Here is a 17,457-nt window from a genome sequence, read left to right on the forward strand (position 1 = left end):
AGCCAACCAATAAGTAAGCATAACCCAGGTCTGAACCAAAAATGGGCCGGCTCCTAAGCTTTACATTCCTGCTTTTTAAATAAAGATAGCAAGAGAACGAAGAAAAAATGATAATAGGAGTAAACTAGAAAGTTGCGTAAAATTGCATGCTCTAGCTAAATCATTAAAGATTCAAATTTTGTATTTAGTGTCCCTTTAAAATGTGACTCCTACATCCAGGGCCATCTTTAATACTGACTGTACCCTGGGCAAAAATTTTCTTGCCCCCCCCCCCCCCACCCCATGCAATTTCACTCTCCACCCCAACATCCCAAAAAACAACTAAATCAATCTATTTTATAATTGTTTTCAAAATTATTAGCCCAGCAGTGGATCATCCACTGCTGGGCTAATCATTTAAAAAAATGAAATAAATTGCAATATGTGAAATTGGACCTAAGCAGTATTAATATGTAAATAAATATATAAATTCCTACACTGTGGATTTATTTAATATTCTTTTGAAAGTGATTCTGGTGTGAGGTTAGCTGGTGTGAGGTTAGCTGGTTAAAGAGATTTAGGGCAGCCAACAAAAGCAAGTTAAATACTGAGGAGGAAGCATGGAGGTGCAGACAAATATAAGTTTACTGACTGGAACAGCAGAACTGCTATGGGAAGCTGTAAAATCTGAGACAGAGAGAAAACAAAAACTATAAAAATAAACCTTACATTAATGTGTGAAGTATCAGCATGACACTATACATCAGCCACAGCAGCACATGTCACTTCTTTGCTAGGAACAAGTTCCCTCTCACCCTGCACTAGACAATTCTGCATGGGGAGGGGTGTGTGTGCACTCACTTATTCTTCCCACTGACACCTTTCTACAAAGCACTGTTCCCCTAACAAACTTCAGTTAGTTGATCTTAAAGCCACAGCAGAAAGAGCAGGGCTAAGGGGACCAGCAGACTGGATGCTGTCTGCCCAAGGCTGCATCGATACAGTGTGAGATGTATCATACAGCCTCAAGACTGAAGAGAGCAGTGTATGCAGCTGCACAGATGCTCAAATCCTCATGTGCCTGCCGCTCCAGCTTTCTGCTGCATGCGCCTACAGTAAGCCCTACCCAGAAACAATCCCCACCACCAGAGCAGTTACCTGGTAACAGTGGTAACCCCAGTAGGACCTTTCTGATGCAGTGGGAATGGTTGGATGCCAAGTTAGGGCTTTGCATTCAGTGCTGCACAGTGCACATCTTAAACAGCACATGGCAATAGCTTGGCATGTCACATGACACCGGCACAGTCTGGCACAGTTTTTAAAAAAAATATATATAAGCAGAGAACTTTTGACTGTGACAGTATTATGGCTGAATGTGTGTGTTCCCCATGTCACATCAGCAGTCTGGTATGAACCATAACAAAAAATTTTTTATTTTTTTTAGGACTCTTGGACCACTTAACAGAGACTGGGCCCTGGGCAGCTGCCCTTTTGCCCAGTGTTAAAGACGGCCCTGCCTACATCATATCACTGTGTAGACTATCTTCCCTTGGTTGCGCAATCTTCAGTTTTGTTTAACAATCTTTTTTGCTCAGAAATTTGTAGATAGCGGATCCTGCACATCTGGGAAATGATTTAGTCAAGATATGGTCATGCTGAAAATCATGTGTCCCTTGTCAGATCCTGCAGGACCTCATTTTCTGGGATGCATAAACAAGCCTCAAAGGGACAATTGCGCTGGAACACTTGCATGCTCTAATTCTTTTTTTTTTCTCTCTACTCTGTGTGTTAACCCTGCAAAAATAAATGGCCCGATGAGCTATAGCGCTCCGCTCTGGCAGTACTGCAAAGTCCTTCAAAGAATTTTAGAAAGGCACATTTTAGCTAGAGAGTTTATCTGGTTATACAGAGCTCTGGATATAAAGGAGAGAATCCTACATTGTAATATAATGCAAAAAAAAATCTCTGATTTCTCTTCATGCAGGTGAGTTTTTCTCTTCATGCAGCTTCCCAAGCAAATAAGTCACCAGTTAATGATGTTGAAGTTTCCTCTGAGTATATAAATAAGCGCCACTAGGGGGGCGCACACTAGGGGGGCGCAACATGCGTTAGACTCTGCATATGCTCCATGCCCGTCTGTGCATTTTTTAACTTGAATTCAATAAAAGTATCATTTTTTAACTCACCCCTTGATGTGCAGCAGTTATTGTATATTTCTAACAAATTAGATCATGCCATTTTTTCACTACAATGTTTCTTTAAATGGACATTAAAACTCATTTACCAGCATTTGAACATTCGATTAATAATAATTTAACACTGTAACTAAATTTGCACAATTTACAGAAACAGTTGCAGAATACTTTTGCTATTTATTTTATGCTTTTCAAATGTGTATGTGAGATGAAAACTCCCCCTACTGCTATTCCAATCAATAAGAAATCACTTTTATGGCATCTTTTCAAACAGTTTTTGGACTTTTCAAATTCAAAACCTTGAGAGATTTTTTGCTTTTTTTGAGTGCCATTTCTTAGCTGTTTTGACATATTTTATTTCAGTGTACTTGCAATATACACAGCTCACAAGTTAATGTATAGATTTTTTTTATTAACAGTTAAAAAATCACACTTGTGCACAAATAAAGTATGTCAATTTATGATTGTAATAAAGTGCCTAGAGGTTTAAATATGTTAAAATTAAACTTTCATACTTTATACAGTACATACAGGTATACCCATATAAGATTATTTTTTGTTGCACTTGTAGTTTCCTTTCAAGTGAATGGAAAGTTTTTTGAATAAGTGCCCAGTTAGTGTTGCGCAATCTGTTGGCGCTCTACAAATAATCGATAATAATAATAAAAACAGGAGCACATTCATACATTAAACTTTACTATGACACTTATTTTTTAAAATACCTCTGCGTTATGGTAAACATAACGCAGATTTTCCGCCCGCAGCTCCTGCTTTCATTAGCATATCGATGATGATCCAGCTTCCTCCAATCGTTGCGTGCCTCACGAGCTGTATGCCAAAGGGGGCACACAACGATTGGAGGAGGCTGGATTCATCATCATTCTGCTAAAAATAAAGCAGGAGCTGCGGTCGGAGAATCAACATTATGTTTACCATAATGCAAAGGTAAGTATTTTAAAAAGTAAGCGCCTTTGTAAAGTTTAATGAATGAAAGTGCCCCTGTTTTTAAGAGTATTTTTAGATACCAGGCACTTATTCATTAAATTTTAAATTCACTTTAATTAGAAAATGAATCAAAATTATATGAAATTATTAATTGTTCATATAATAACGTGATATTAGTGGTTAAGAGATAATACTAACATTCATATAGGTAGTTATCATAAATACTCAATTATCTGCCATGTTTTGTACAAGTTTATGGATAGATTACAGTTGGAGCGCAACGCTTCTCTGTGCTCGCGTTGGGGCAAAAATGCACCTTTCCGTGCACATCCAAAAAACTACTGATATTACAAGTGGGTAGTAAATGTGGCCGTGAGGTTGCGATTGAGTTTTGGGCATTGGTAAACCCTTCAAAAACAGATCTCTGGTTAAGTGAAAAAAGTTGTAAAACACTTCAAAAATACATTATAATGTACAGTAACACTAATATTAAAGTGAGGGTAAATCCTAGCGTTCTTGAAATTCTAGAATTTACCAGTGCAACAACTAGAGGGGACTTTCAGTCATGAAGTATAAAATACTGCACGCTGAAAGTTCCTTTATTTGTCTGCAGCATTCGCCTCGCTGAGCGCCTCAGGACGCCCACGACTGAGCACTATTTTTCAGTGAGGTGATCTTAGCTAATAGCGTGCTAACTATCTGGCATAATGCCAGCTGGCCCGCACGGCTATTGGCTAAGAGGTTAAAACGTTGCCTCATTGAAAAAATAGTGTTCTGCTGCGGGTGGCCTGAAACACCTCTGAGCGGCATACGCTGCAGGCAAATAAAGGAGGTTTCCGCATGATGTATTTTATACTTTATGACTGAAAGTCCCCTTTATTTGTTGCACTGGAAAATCCTAGCGTTTCACAAACGTTAGGATTTATCATCACTTTAACACTGTCTGATAAAAATTGTTTTATAAAAATATAAGTTATAAGGGCTCAAAGTAAGGAGCTGTGAGGTGTTAGAAATAAAAACCGCGTGAAAGTGCTTTTACATAGGAATCCTATGTGACATATTTATTAACGTAAAAATATGTATATGTATATGAAATGAATATATACATAAATATTGATGTACTTTATATGTGTATACCTGTATGAATATATATATATATATACACATATAAACACTCAAACATATATGTATACATTCATGTACATAAATATATTAATATGTAGTTGAGATAGGGTTACGCGAGCATGAAAACGAGGCTCCATTTTAAACCTGGGATTGAGCGTGCTTTTGAGCACGAGCATGCGATCTTTGACCTTCCCAACCATAATCTCTTGCTCAGTAGCGCGCACAGAAATAACAAAAGTGAGCACAGATTTTGGGTTCACGGAAGCGCAAATATTTTCTCAACTTCTGTAATCTAGCCCTTAGTGTACGTTTTGCTTCAGTAAAGGTCTGTAGAAATCCTTATTAGAGCCGACTTGAACATCCTGTGATACCTTTTTTTTTAGCTCTTTATCAATTTTAAAGGGATAGGAAAGTCAAAATTAACTTGCATGATTCTAATAGAGCATGTCATTTGTTTAAGACACTTCTAAATTCACTTCTATTTTCAAATCTGCTTCGTTCTCTTTGTATCCCTTGTTTAAAAAGAATACACACATATCCTACACTAGTGGGAGCTGCTGCTGATTGGTGTCTGCACACATTTGTCTCTTATGATTGGCTAACTAGATGTGTTCATCTTGCTGCCAGTAGCGCAATGTTGTTCCTTCAGCAAAGGATAACAAGAGAATGAAGCAAATTTGATAATGGAAGTAAATTGGAAAGGTGTTTAAAATTGTATGTTCTAATCAAATCATGAAAGACATTTTTGAGGTTTCCTCTCCCTTTAACTATATTTTGCAGTTTGTATTTCAAACATTTTTTTTCTAATTCAAAATGTAACTCTTCTTATTGTAATAGCTTTGAAATCAATACAAATGTTAGGATTTCCCTTTTAATCTGGAAACATGCATATCAAAAGCATTTTAGGCATTCAGATGAGGACTATTTGTTTTTTTTTTTTAACATCAGGTTGATTAACCTAAAGCAGAAGTAATGTGGTTACACTTGCCTGTGAAATGGGAACTTGCATTCTGAAACAGACACTAACCTTTGTGACCTTAAAGATTTCCACAGCAAAAATCTGATTAAACAGCTACACGCAATTTTTCAAGAACACTTTCATTTCAATAAAGTAGTCTGGGACTGATAATATATTCCATAACAAAAGAATAATATATTATTATAATAAGTCCTTAGGTGCCAAGAACTATTCCTCCATATGCCTCCTCTTCTTCATTGATATGAATAGCCAGGCTGGGATGGCTTGTGATGATGTCATCATGTACAGGCGTGATATTAGACACATTGTGGAAGTGTCCACAAAAAGAGGCACTTACTTGCTTTATTGCATGAAGCACAGAGGTTCTTATGGAGCTTGGATTTTGGCCCCTACAGCTCTTAGAGTAACATGTGACTCTTCTTTTAAAAGGGATGAAGCCCCACTTTTAAATGGGGGTTACTTCACCACCTAGGAAACCGGTGATCCCCATGGAGACCAGAGATATTTTTATGGAGATGTGGGCAGCTACTATAAAAAACCCTACTCTTTTGAAGATATACCTAGAGCGGAATGACTACCCTTAGTTTAAGATGGGGAACTTTTCTTCTAAATGCAGGATAACTTGTCTTGTCATTGTTATAATAATGGTGATCATATGCACAATCAGGCACCATGGGAGCAGGCCAGTTCTTTCAGTGCCCATATTTCCCTCCATAAATCACACTCACACAATTGCTTAATATAAACAAAATAATGTAGGTATAAGCAGGTCACTGGGGGTAACCCACATCCTAACCCAAAAATACAGTAAGCTTTAAGACCCCTGATTTAAAAGACATTTACCTCTTTAAAGGTACAGTCTAGTCAAAATTAAACTTTCATGATCCAGATAGGCCATGCAATTTTAAACACATTTCCAATTTACTTTGTTCTCTTGGTAATTGTTGAAAGCTAAAACTAGGTAGGCTCATATACTAATTTCTAAGTCCGTGAAGGTCTAAGTCCTTGAAGTCCTTCAAGGAGTTAGAACTTTTTTGCTTTTCCTGCTGCATGATATAGAAAAGGTGCAGGGGGGCTATTTGCAGCTTAATCTAAGGTAAGTAGACTTTAAGATGGCTAAGGTGTAGACTATCTCTTTAAATGTCTTTAGACTGATAAAAAACTAATAACACTATCTGTATTATGTTTGTACCCCCCAGGGCTCACAGTGTAAGGAAACTGTAAATATTTTCCTTTAGATATATAGAGGCAGTGTCTGCAAGATGGCTGTCACAGTGTTGCTGTATACAAAAAGCTGCCACCGTATTTGTACAGGAAGGCTGCGCAAGTGCATATCGCTTGGAGTGGACTATACAAGCGAGAAGGACTCACAGTCAGAGAGAAGCAGCTTTAATTATGTGGTATATGGGTGTCAGTATAATTTATTAGCATTCCTGTTTAATAGCAATTTGGAATTTGTGGTGCATTGAAAAGGATGCTGTTGGAATGGGAATAGCTTTTTGGAATAGCTTTTGCCAGGCGGACCAATAAGGTCTAATTATGCCCCTGGTTGTAAACCTCTCTAAGCCTTTTTATTTTAGATGTTTTAGAGAGAATGGTATAGTTTGCACAGCACATGCACAGTGATTACTTTCTTGATTATTTTTTTATTTGGAAATTGTTTTGATGGCAGATAAATCAATTAGAAAATACATATTTTTATATTTTTCATAACCAAATTCTCACTTAGTTCCCAGGAACAGAAAAGATCTGTCAGATCTGAATAGGTTCTAGGATCAATATATTTTTTGTTTAAATCAATATACATAATGTTTAGAAAAGCTATAGAAATTCAGTGGCAATAAAAACAAATAATGATTTAAAGAGACAATAAGATTTTTTAAATGTCTTTCATATTTTGAAAAAAACGAATGCTACTGGGCTAAAAATGCTTTTTGTTTTCTATCTTTATTAGGTGTGTGCCACTGTCCACTACCAGGGTTGTGGGTATTGCCCTTACCAGTAAGGGCTCCATGATCTAAATATCGCCAGATCACATGTGGCTTTTCGCGCCGACCCTCATAGGGGTTGCCTTGGTGGAATAATCGTAAAAAAGGGGAAGATGGCTCCTATTTAAAGTAATGGAGCTCGATGGATATAGATACTCCATAAAGCAAAGTTAGCAGTGAGCAGGGGATGCACTTTCAAAATTAAATGCTGCAGCCAATATCAATCCCATTGCGCTGATTTCTGCGTAAAGCATTCTATTGGCTGTTCCAATCAGCCAATAGAATGTGAGCTCAATCCTATTGGCTGATTGGATCAGCCAATAGGATTGAAGCTCAGTCCTATTGGCTGATTGCATCAGCCAATAGGATTTTTTCACCTTTAATTCTGATTGGCTGATAGAATTCTATAAGCCAATCGGAATTCAAGGGACGCCATCTTGGATGACATCACTTAAAGGAACCTTCATTTGAGAAGAGCCGTCGGAAGAAGAGGATGCTCCGCGCCGGATGTCTTGAAGATGGAGCCGCTCCGCGCCGGATGGATGAAGATAGAAGATGCCGTCTGGATGAAGACTTCTGCCGGCTTGGATGAAGACTTCTGCCGGCTTGGATGAGGACTTCGGGCCGGCTTTGCTGAGGACTTCTGCCACTTCGCTGAGGATGGATGTCGGGTCTTCAAAAACTGTAAGTGGATCTTCGGGGGTTAGTGTTAGGTTTTCTTAAGGGTTTATTGGGTGGGTTTTATTTTTAGCTTAGGGTTTGGGCGGAAAAAGAGCTAAATGCCCTTCTAAGGGCAATGCCCATCCAAATGCCCTTTTCAGGGCAATGGGGAGCTTAGGTATTTTAGGTAGGTTTTTATTTGGGGGGTATGGTTGTGTGGGTGGTGGGTTTTACTGTTGGAGGGGGGTTGTATTTTTTTTTACAGGTAAAAGAGCTGATTTCTTTGGGGCAATGCCCTGCAAAAGGCCCTTTTAAGGGCTATTGGCAGTTTGGTTTAGGCTAGGGTTTTTTTTATTTTGGGGGGCTTTTTGATTTTGTTAGGGCTATTAGATTAGGTGTAATTAGTTAAAATATTTAATAATTTCTTTTTTATTTTGTGTAATTTAGTGTTTGTTTGTTTTTGTAATTTAGTTAATTGTATTTAATAAATGTAATTTATTTAATTGTAGTGTAAGGTTAGGTGTTAGTGTAACCTAGGTTAGGTTTTATTTTACAGGTAAATTTGTATTTATTTTAACTAGGTAGTTAGTAGATAGTTAATAACTATTTACTAACTAGTCTACCTAGTTAAAATAAATACAAACTTACCTGTGAAATAAAAATTAAACCTAAGATAGATACAATGTAACTATTAGTTATATTGTAGCTATCTTAGGGTTTATTTTACAGGTAAGTATTTAGTTTTAAATAGGAATTATTTAGTTATTAATAGTAGGTTTTATTTAGATTTATTTTAATTACATTAAAGTTAGTGGGTATTAGGGTTAGACTTAGGGTTAGGTTTAGGGGTTAATAACTTTAGTATAGTGGCAGCGATTTTGGGGGCGGCAGATTAGAGGTTAATAAAAGTAATTTAGGTTGCGGCGATGTTAGGGACAGCAGATTAGGGGTTAATAAGTGTATGTAGGTGGCGACGACGTTGGGGCAGCAGATTAGGGGTTAATAATTTTATTTTAGTGTTTGCGATGCGGGAGGGCTTTGGTTTAGGGGTTGTTTATGTAGGTAGTTTATGGGTGTTAGTGTACTTTTTAGCACTTTAGTTATGAGTTTTATGTTGCGACTTTGTAACGTAAAACTCATAAGTACTGACTTTCAGGTGGCGGTACGAATCTTGACGGTATAGGCTGTACCACTCACTTTTTGGCCTCCTAGGGAAACTCGTTATACCGGCGCAAAGGAAGTCCTATTGAAAAAGGACTTTTGGAAAGCTGCGGTAGTTACATTGCATTACAGCCAAAAAAGTGTGTGGTGCAGCAAAACTCGTAATCTAGCTGATGGTCTTATTGCATAAATATTTCTTTAAAACATTTGAACAATTAATTCAGTACAGAAATAACTACATATGAGTGCATACGTTTGATGCATATTTATTTTTGTTACAATCACAATGAAACTCATGCGCATGGGATTCTGCATTGTGTATATTATATTGTAAATGATACTTACAATACGAGGTTTGAAAGGGGGCTTGATTTTCCTTTGCTCTAGATGCACCCAATCAATTTCTTTGAAAAATGGATGTTGTTTAATGGCGTCTTCTAGACCCTGCGATGCCACACATCCTAATCTCTTGTTTGGATTCTTTGTCATGAACTGTGAAGAGAAAACACCTGATTATAAAAAAGCTGAAAATCTCATAGAATTACACTCAATTATATTTAATATATCAACGATAGGTAGATAGATAGATAAATAGATAGATAGATAGATAGATAGAGAGATAGATAGAGAGAGAGAGAGATAGAGAGATAGATTGATAGAGCAAGAGATAGATAGAGAGATAGCTAGAGAGAGAGAGATAGAGAGATGGATAGATAGAGAGCGTGAGAGATAGCTAGAGAGATAGATAAATAAATAGATAGCTAGAGAGATAGATAGATAAATAGAGAGATCGATAGAGCGAGAAAGAGATAGAGATAGAGCAAGAGGTAGAGAGATAGATAGAGAGATAGAGCGAGAGATAGATAGAGAGATAGAACAAGAGATAGATAGAGAGATAGATAGAGAGATAGATAGATAGATAGATTGATAGAGCAAAATATAGATAGCTAGAGAGATAGATTGATAGAGCGAGAGGTAGAGAGATAGATAGAGAGATAGAGCGAGAGATAGATAGAGCAAGAGATAGAGAGATAGATAGAGAGATATAATGCTAGAGCAATAGATAGAGAGATAGCCTGATAGAGCAAGAGATAGATAGAGAGATAGATAGAGAGAGATAGAGAGATGAATAGATAGAGAGAGCGTGAGATAGAGAGATATATAAATAGAGAGATCGATAGAGCGAGAGATAGATAGAGAGATAGATTGATAGAGCGAGAGGTAGAGAGATAGATAGAGAGATAGAGCAAGAGATAGAGAGAGCGAGAGATAGAGATAGATAGAGCGAGAGATAGAGCAAAAGATAGATAGATAGAGAGAGAGAGAGATACATAGATTGATAGAGCAATATATAGATAGAGAGCTAGCTAGAGAGATAGATTGATAGAGCAAGAGATAGATAGCTAGAGAGAGAGAGAGAGAGAGAGCGATGGGTAGATAGATAGAGAGAGCGAGAGATAGCTAGAGAGATAGATAAATAGATAGCTAGAGAGATAGATAGATAAATAGAGAGATCGATAGAGCGAGAGATAGATAGAGAGATAGATTGATAGAGCGAGAGGTAGAGAGATAGAGCGAGAGATAGATAGAGCAAGAGATAGAGAGATAGAGCAAGAGATAGATAGAGAGATATATAGAGAGATATAGCAAGAGATAGATAGAGATATATAGAGAGATAGATAGATAGAGAGATAGATAGATTGATAGAGCAATATATAGATAGAAAGTTAGCTAGAGAGATAGATTGATAGAGCGAGAGGTAGAGAGCTAGATAGAGAGATAGAGCGAGAGATAGATAGAACGAGAGATAGAGAGATAGAGCGAGAGATAGAGTGAGAGATAGATAGAGCGAGAGATAGAGCAAGAGATAGAGAGATAGATAGATAGATAGATAGAGAGATAGATTGATAGAGCAATATATAGATAGATAGCTAGAGAGATAGATTGATAGAGCAAGAGATAGCTAGAGAGATAGATAGAGAGAGAGAGAGAGAGAGAGAGAGATGGATAGAGAGAGTGAGAGATAGCTAGAGAGATAGATAAATAAATAGAGAGATCGATAGAGCGAGAGGTAGAGAGATAGAGCGATAGAGCAATATATAGATAGAGAGGATAGCTAGAGAGATAGATTGATAGAGAAAGAGATAGAGAGATAGATAGAGAAAGAGAGATAGAGAGATGGATAGATAGAGAGAGTGAGAGATAGCTAGAGAGATAGATAGATAAATAGAGAGATCGATAGAGCGAGAGATAGATAGAGAGATAGATTGATAGAGCGAGAGGTAGAGAGATAGAGCGAGAGATAGAACGAGAGATAGATAGAGAGATAGAGCAAGAGATAGAGCAAGAGATAGATAGATAGATAGATAGATTGATAGAGCAATATATAGATAGAGAGCTAGCTAGAGAGATAGATTGATAGAGCAAGAGATAGATAGATAGCTAGAGAGAGAGAGAGCGATGGATAGATAGATAGAGAGAGCGAGAGATAGCTAGAGAGATAGATAGATAAATAAATAGATAGCTAGAGAAATAGATAGATAAATAGAGAGATCGATAGAGCGAGAGATAGAGAGATAGATTGATAGAGCGAGAGGTAGAGAGATAGAGCGAGAGATAGATAGAGCGAGAGATAGAGAGATAGAGCAAGAGATAGATAGAGAGATATAGAGAGAGATAGATAGATTGATAGAGCAATATATAGATAGAAAGATAGCTAGAGAGATAGATTGATAGAGCGAGAGGTAGAGAGCTAGATAGAGAGATAGAGCGAGAGATAGATAGAGCGAGAGATAGAGAGATAGAGCGAGAGATAGATAGAGAGAGCGAGAGATAGAGCAAGAGATAGAGAGATAGATAGAGAGATAGATAGATTGATAGAGCAATATATAGATAGAGAGATAGAGAGAGAGAGAGAGATAGAGAGATGGATAGATAGAGAGAGCAAGAGATAGCTAGAGAGATAGATAAATAAATAGAGAGATCGATAGAGCGAGAGATAGATAGAGAGATAGCTAGAGAGATAGATTGATAGAGCAAGAGATAGATAGAGAGATAGATAGAGAGAGAGAGATAGAGAGATGGATAGATAGAGAAAGCAAGAGATAGCTAGAGAGATAGATAAATAAATAGAGAGATCGATAGAGCGAGAGATAGATAGAGAGATAGATTGATAGAGCGAGAGGTAGAGAGATAGAGCGAGAGATAGATAGATAGAGCGAAAGATAGATAGAGCGAGAGATAGAGAGAGAGATAGAGCGAGAGATAGATAGAGCCAGGGAGATACATAGAGAGATAGAGCGAGAGATAGAGCAAGAGATAGAGAGAGAGATAGATAGATAGATATATTGATAGAGCAATATAGAGATAGAGAGGATAGCTAGAGAGATAGATTGATAGAGCAAGAGATAGAGATATATATATATATATAGAGAGAGAGAGAGATGGATAGAGAGAGCGAGAGATAGCTAGAGAGACAGATAGATAAATAGAGAGATCGATAGAGCGAGAGATAGATAGAGAGATAGATTGATAGAGCGAGAGGTAGAGAGATAGAGCGAGAGATAGAGAGAGATAGAGCGAGAGATAGAGCAAGAGATAGATAGATAGATTGATAGAGCGAGAGGTAGAGAGATAGAGCGAGAGATAGAGCGAGAGATAGATAGAGCGAGAGATAGAGCGAGAGATAGAGCAAGAGATAGATAGATAGATTGATAGAGCAATATATAGATAGAGAGATAGCTAGAGAGATAGATTGATGGAGCAAGAGATATATAGAAAGATAGAGAGAGAGATAGATAGATGGCTAGATAGAGAGAGCGAGAGATAGCTAGAGAGATAGCTAGATAAATAAATAGAGAGATCGATAGAGCGAGAGATAGATAGATAGATTGATAGAGCGAGAGGTAGAGAGATAGAGCGAGAGATAGATAGAGCGAGAGATAGATAGAGCGAAAGATAGAGAGATAGAGCGAGAGATAGATAGAGCAAGAGATAGATAGAGAGATAGAGCGAGAGATAGAGCAAGAGATAGATAGAGAGATAGAGAGAGAGAGAGATAGATAGAGAGATAGACTGATAGAGCAATATATAGACAGAGAGGAGAGCTAGATAGATAGATTGATAGAGCAAGAGATAGAGAGATAGATAGAGATAGAGAGATGGATAGATAGAGAGAGCGAGAGATAGCTAAAGAGATAGATAAATAAATAAATAGAGAGATCGATAGAGCGAGAGATAGATAGAGAGATAGATTGATAGAGTGAGAGGTAGAGAGATAGAGCGAGAGATAGATAGATTGATAGAGCAATATATAGATAGAGAGATAGCTACAGAGATAGATTGATAGAGCAAGAGATAGATAGAGAGATAGAGAGATCGATAGAGCGAGAGATAGATAGAGAGATAGATTGATATAGCGAGAGGTAGAGAGATGATAGAAAGATAGAGCGAGAGATAGATAGAGCGAGAGATAGAGAGATAGAGAGATATATAGAGAGATAGATGGATAGATAAATAAATAGAGAGATCGATAGAGCGAGAGATAGATTGAGAGATAGATAGATTGATGGAGCAATATATAGATAGAAAGATAGATTGAGAGATAGATAGATTGATGGAGCAATATATAGATAGAAAGATAGCTAGAGAGATAGATTGATAGAGCGAGAGGTAGAGAGCTAGATAGAGCGAGAGATAGATAGAGTGAGAGATAGATAGAGGGATAGAGCGAGAGATAGATAGAGCGAGAGATAGATAGAGAGAGCGAGAGATAGAGCAAGAGATAGAGAGATAGATAGATAGATTGATAGAGCAATATATAGATAGAGAGATAGCTAGAGAGATAGATTGATAGAGCAAGAGATAGATAGAGAGATAGATAGATAGAGAGAGATAGAGAGATGGATAGAGAGAGCGAGAGATAGCTAGAGAGATAGATAAATAAATAGAGAGATCGATTGAGCGAGAGATAGATAGAGAGATAGATTGATAGAGCGAGAGGTAGAGAGATAGAGCGAGAGATAGATAGAGCGAGAGATAGAGAGATAGAGCAAGAGATAGATAGAGCGAGAGATAGAGCAAGAGATAGATAGAGAGATAGAGAGAGAGATAGATAGATTGATAGAGCAATATATAGATAGAGAGATAGCTAGAGAGATAGATTGATAGAGCAAGAGATAGATAGAGAGATGGATAGATAGAGAGAGCGAGAGATAGCTAGAGGGATAGATAAATAAATAGAGAGATCGATAGAGCGAGAGATAGATAGAGAGATAGATTGATAGAGCGAGAGGTAGAGAGATAGAGCGAGAGATAGATAGATAGAGCGAGAGATAGAGAGAGAGATAGAGTGAGAGATAGATAGAGCAAGAGATAGAGAGATAGAGTGAGAGATAGAGCAAGAGATAGATAGAAAGATAGAGATAGATAGATAGATAGATAGATAGATAGATAGAGAGATAGATTGATAGAGCAATATATAGAGAGGATAGCTAGAGAGATAGATTGATAGAGCAAGAGATAGAGAGATAGAGATAGAGAGAGAGAGAGAGAGATGGATAGAGAGAGCGAGAGATAGCTAGAGAGATAGATAGATAAATAGAGAGATCGATAGAGCGAGAGATAGATAGAGCGAGAGATAGAGAGATAGATAATATAACTATAAATATTGAGTACTGTTGCTATATTATGTAATATCTCATTTGTTTACACATTTATTTCATTTTATTGTCAATGATTTGATTTATGTAATACAAGATATAGCTCTGACAAGATGCACTATTTAAAATAGCAGTGCATGAAACCTATTTCGATATGCTTCACATGCACAGTAAAAGTTCTTACTAAAAACAGTGTCAGCCTTGACTAGAAGCATTGTGAGAAAGATGCAGCAATGTGGTGCCCATCTTTTATTCTGGATCAGCAAATTAAGTCTCCTTCCCTAAAGATGAGATTCTTATGGGTCACAAGGATGGTCAGGCCCACTGCACTAGGAACTTGTCACCTGAGCCTGCTTCTGTCCCACTAGTGTTGTAGCACCATAGGAAGATATGGGATGCAGTAAATAAGGCTGGCTATGATAGGATGGATATAGGGGATGGCTGTATACCCAGTCTCTAATTGTAAACTAACCCATATTGTCTCACAACCTAGTCTCAAAAGTAAGGGTGGGAACATCATATCATGACTTGTGCAGGTAGTGCCATGGGTTCAAGTGATAAGCGCATGAAAGTGGGAGAAAGTGATGGGGTCTGACATAGAAGTAAGGAAGAGAGTGATGGAGAAAGAGAAGAAAGGGAACAAAAGGGGATTAATAAGAGAGGAGAAAGAATCAGACAAAGGTGATGAGAGAGAAGGGAGAGAGGTTAAGAAAAGATGGTGAGAGAGGAGAAGATAAATATGAGAGTAGGTGCTGATCATCAAGGAGGAGGAAATCAGAAACAATCAGAGGTGGTTGAGAGAGGAAGTTAGTGAGCAGCACTGGAATAGTAAGAAGACTGTGAGGGAGTTAGTGCTGGCTATTTCATCCACACTAATATTATATATAAACCTCCCCAGCCGAGAGGGAAAATGGTAAATAGGAGAGGAAGTGTAGGAGGAAGGGCATTAAAGCCATAAGATGTGAGAACAAGACATGCCAGTGGGAAATGAAAAAGAGAGAGGGGTATACATAATATAAGGGGGGTATGGATGATATGGGAAAGGAATAAAGGTTCTGTATGAGAGGTTAGAACAGAAATATCGATCACATAAAAAGGTGGGATTGGAGGTGGGAACAATGGGCAATGGGCATTAAGGGTTTGAAGGTTAAAGGGACAGTAAAGTCATAATTCGACATTAATGATTTAGACAGAGCATACAATTTTAAACAACTTTCCCATTTACTTATATTATTTACTTCTTTCTCTTGTTATCCTTTGCTGAAAGGTTTATCTAGGTAAGCTAAGGAGCAGCAAATAACCTAGGTTCTAGCGGCTGATTGATGGCTGCATATATATACCAATTGTCATTGGCTCACCCATGTGTTCAGTTAGAAACCAGTAGTGCATTGCTGCTCCTTCAACCAGGGATACCAAGAGAATGAAACAAATTTGTTTAAAATTGTATGTTTGTACCTAAACCATGAAAGAAAATTTGTGGGTTTCATGTCCCTTTAACTATGAATTTGTGAGGTTCATTATTCATTCTCTTGGTATCCTTTGTTGAAGGAACATCAATGTAATACTGGGAGCTAGCTGAACACATCAGGTAAGCCAATGACAAAAGGCATTTTTTGTGCAGCCAGCCAATCAGCAGTTAGTTCCCAGTGGTGCATTGCTGCTCCTGATCCTACCTAGTTTTAAACAAAGGACACCAAGAGAACAAAGCAAATTAGATCATAGAAATGAATTAGAAAGTATACAAATTGCATGCTCTATCTGAATCATGACAGTTTAATTACTTTCCCTTTAACCTTTTAAAGCCGTTATGCCGTTCCATTCCGTCATAATTAGACTGGGCTTTAAAGCCGTTATGACGGAATGGAACGTCATAACTAACGGCTGTCCTGAAGCCTTCTGTGCTTCAGGGATTTAATCGCGGTCTGGAGGGCGTTCCTAGGATTGTAGGGACGCCCCCCAGATGCGATCCAATAATTGAAATCTCGCGATCGTATGCACGATCGCGTAGTTTCAATTTGTCTACATCGGAACAGTTGTTCCGATGTAGGCACTTTAACCCTGTCACGAAAGGGTTAAGTATAAAAACACTACATACTTATGTACATTTCTGATTTATAGAAGAAATATGCTCCCGTCATTCCCAGGAAGTGCTTATAATGCGATTATAAAAACGGCACGTTTCATTGAGCAAGTTCGCTATCAAAAATCCTTAAAATGTGAGATCAGGTTATGTCCTGAGTCGCCCTCATTACTGTGATTTGCTTCTGCTCTCTGTCAGTTTGTTTACGCTGACGGACAATTATATTGTAATGAGGAAGCAAAAAGAGCCACATAAGAGTCTAGAACCTGTAAAGAGAAATTCATCTGCAGGGCACAGATAGGCAGGAAAAAGTGTATTTAAAACCTGATAGATACTTGCAACAAAGTTATTTACAGAACCCAGAGACATGCTACACAGTGATTGCTTGATTATTGCAAGAGTTCATTTTTATCTGTTCCTTAATAGGTACAGCAAAGGGGAAATAATGAACATACTCATGAAGCTTTTCAAGGGATAACGTTGCAAAACAAATCAAATTGTTCTAACAATTGGGTTTAATTGACTTTGTATGTGTATCTGTTACAATGAAGTGCTACATTGCAGATATAAACATATACCATTGACTTTTTAATGTACCTTTATGCATAAACTGTAGCTTAGAAAATAATCAGAAACAAAAACTGGAGATAAATCACAAGACAAACAAAAACACTGCAAAAGTAAT

At 37.6% G+C, this 17,457-nt stretch overlaps 1 protein-coding gene across 1 annotated transcript in view; it reads right to left on the reverse strand.

Annotated features, from left to right (window-relative positions):
- PRKCE (protein kinase C epsilon) overlaps positions 1 to 17,457 on the reverse strand; it is a 941,255-nt gene that overhangs the window by 52,209 nt on the left and 871,589 nt on the right. Inside the window, 1 exon segment of the mRNA XM_053712727.1 lies at positions 9,378 to 9,524. Coding sequence (XP_053568702.1) covers positions 9,378 to 9,524 — 147 coding nt within the window.

Source organism: Bombina bombina, chromosome 4 (assembly GCF_027579735.1).
Source record: "Bombina bombina isolate aBomBom1 chromosome 4, aBomBom1.pri, whole genome shotgun sequence".
Taxonomy (NCBI): Eukaryota; Metazoa; Chordata; class Amphibia; order Anura; family Bombinatoridae; genus Bombina; species Bombina bombina.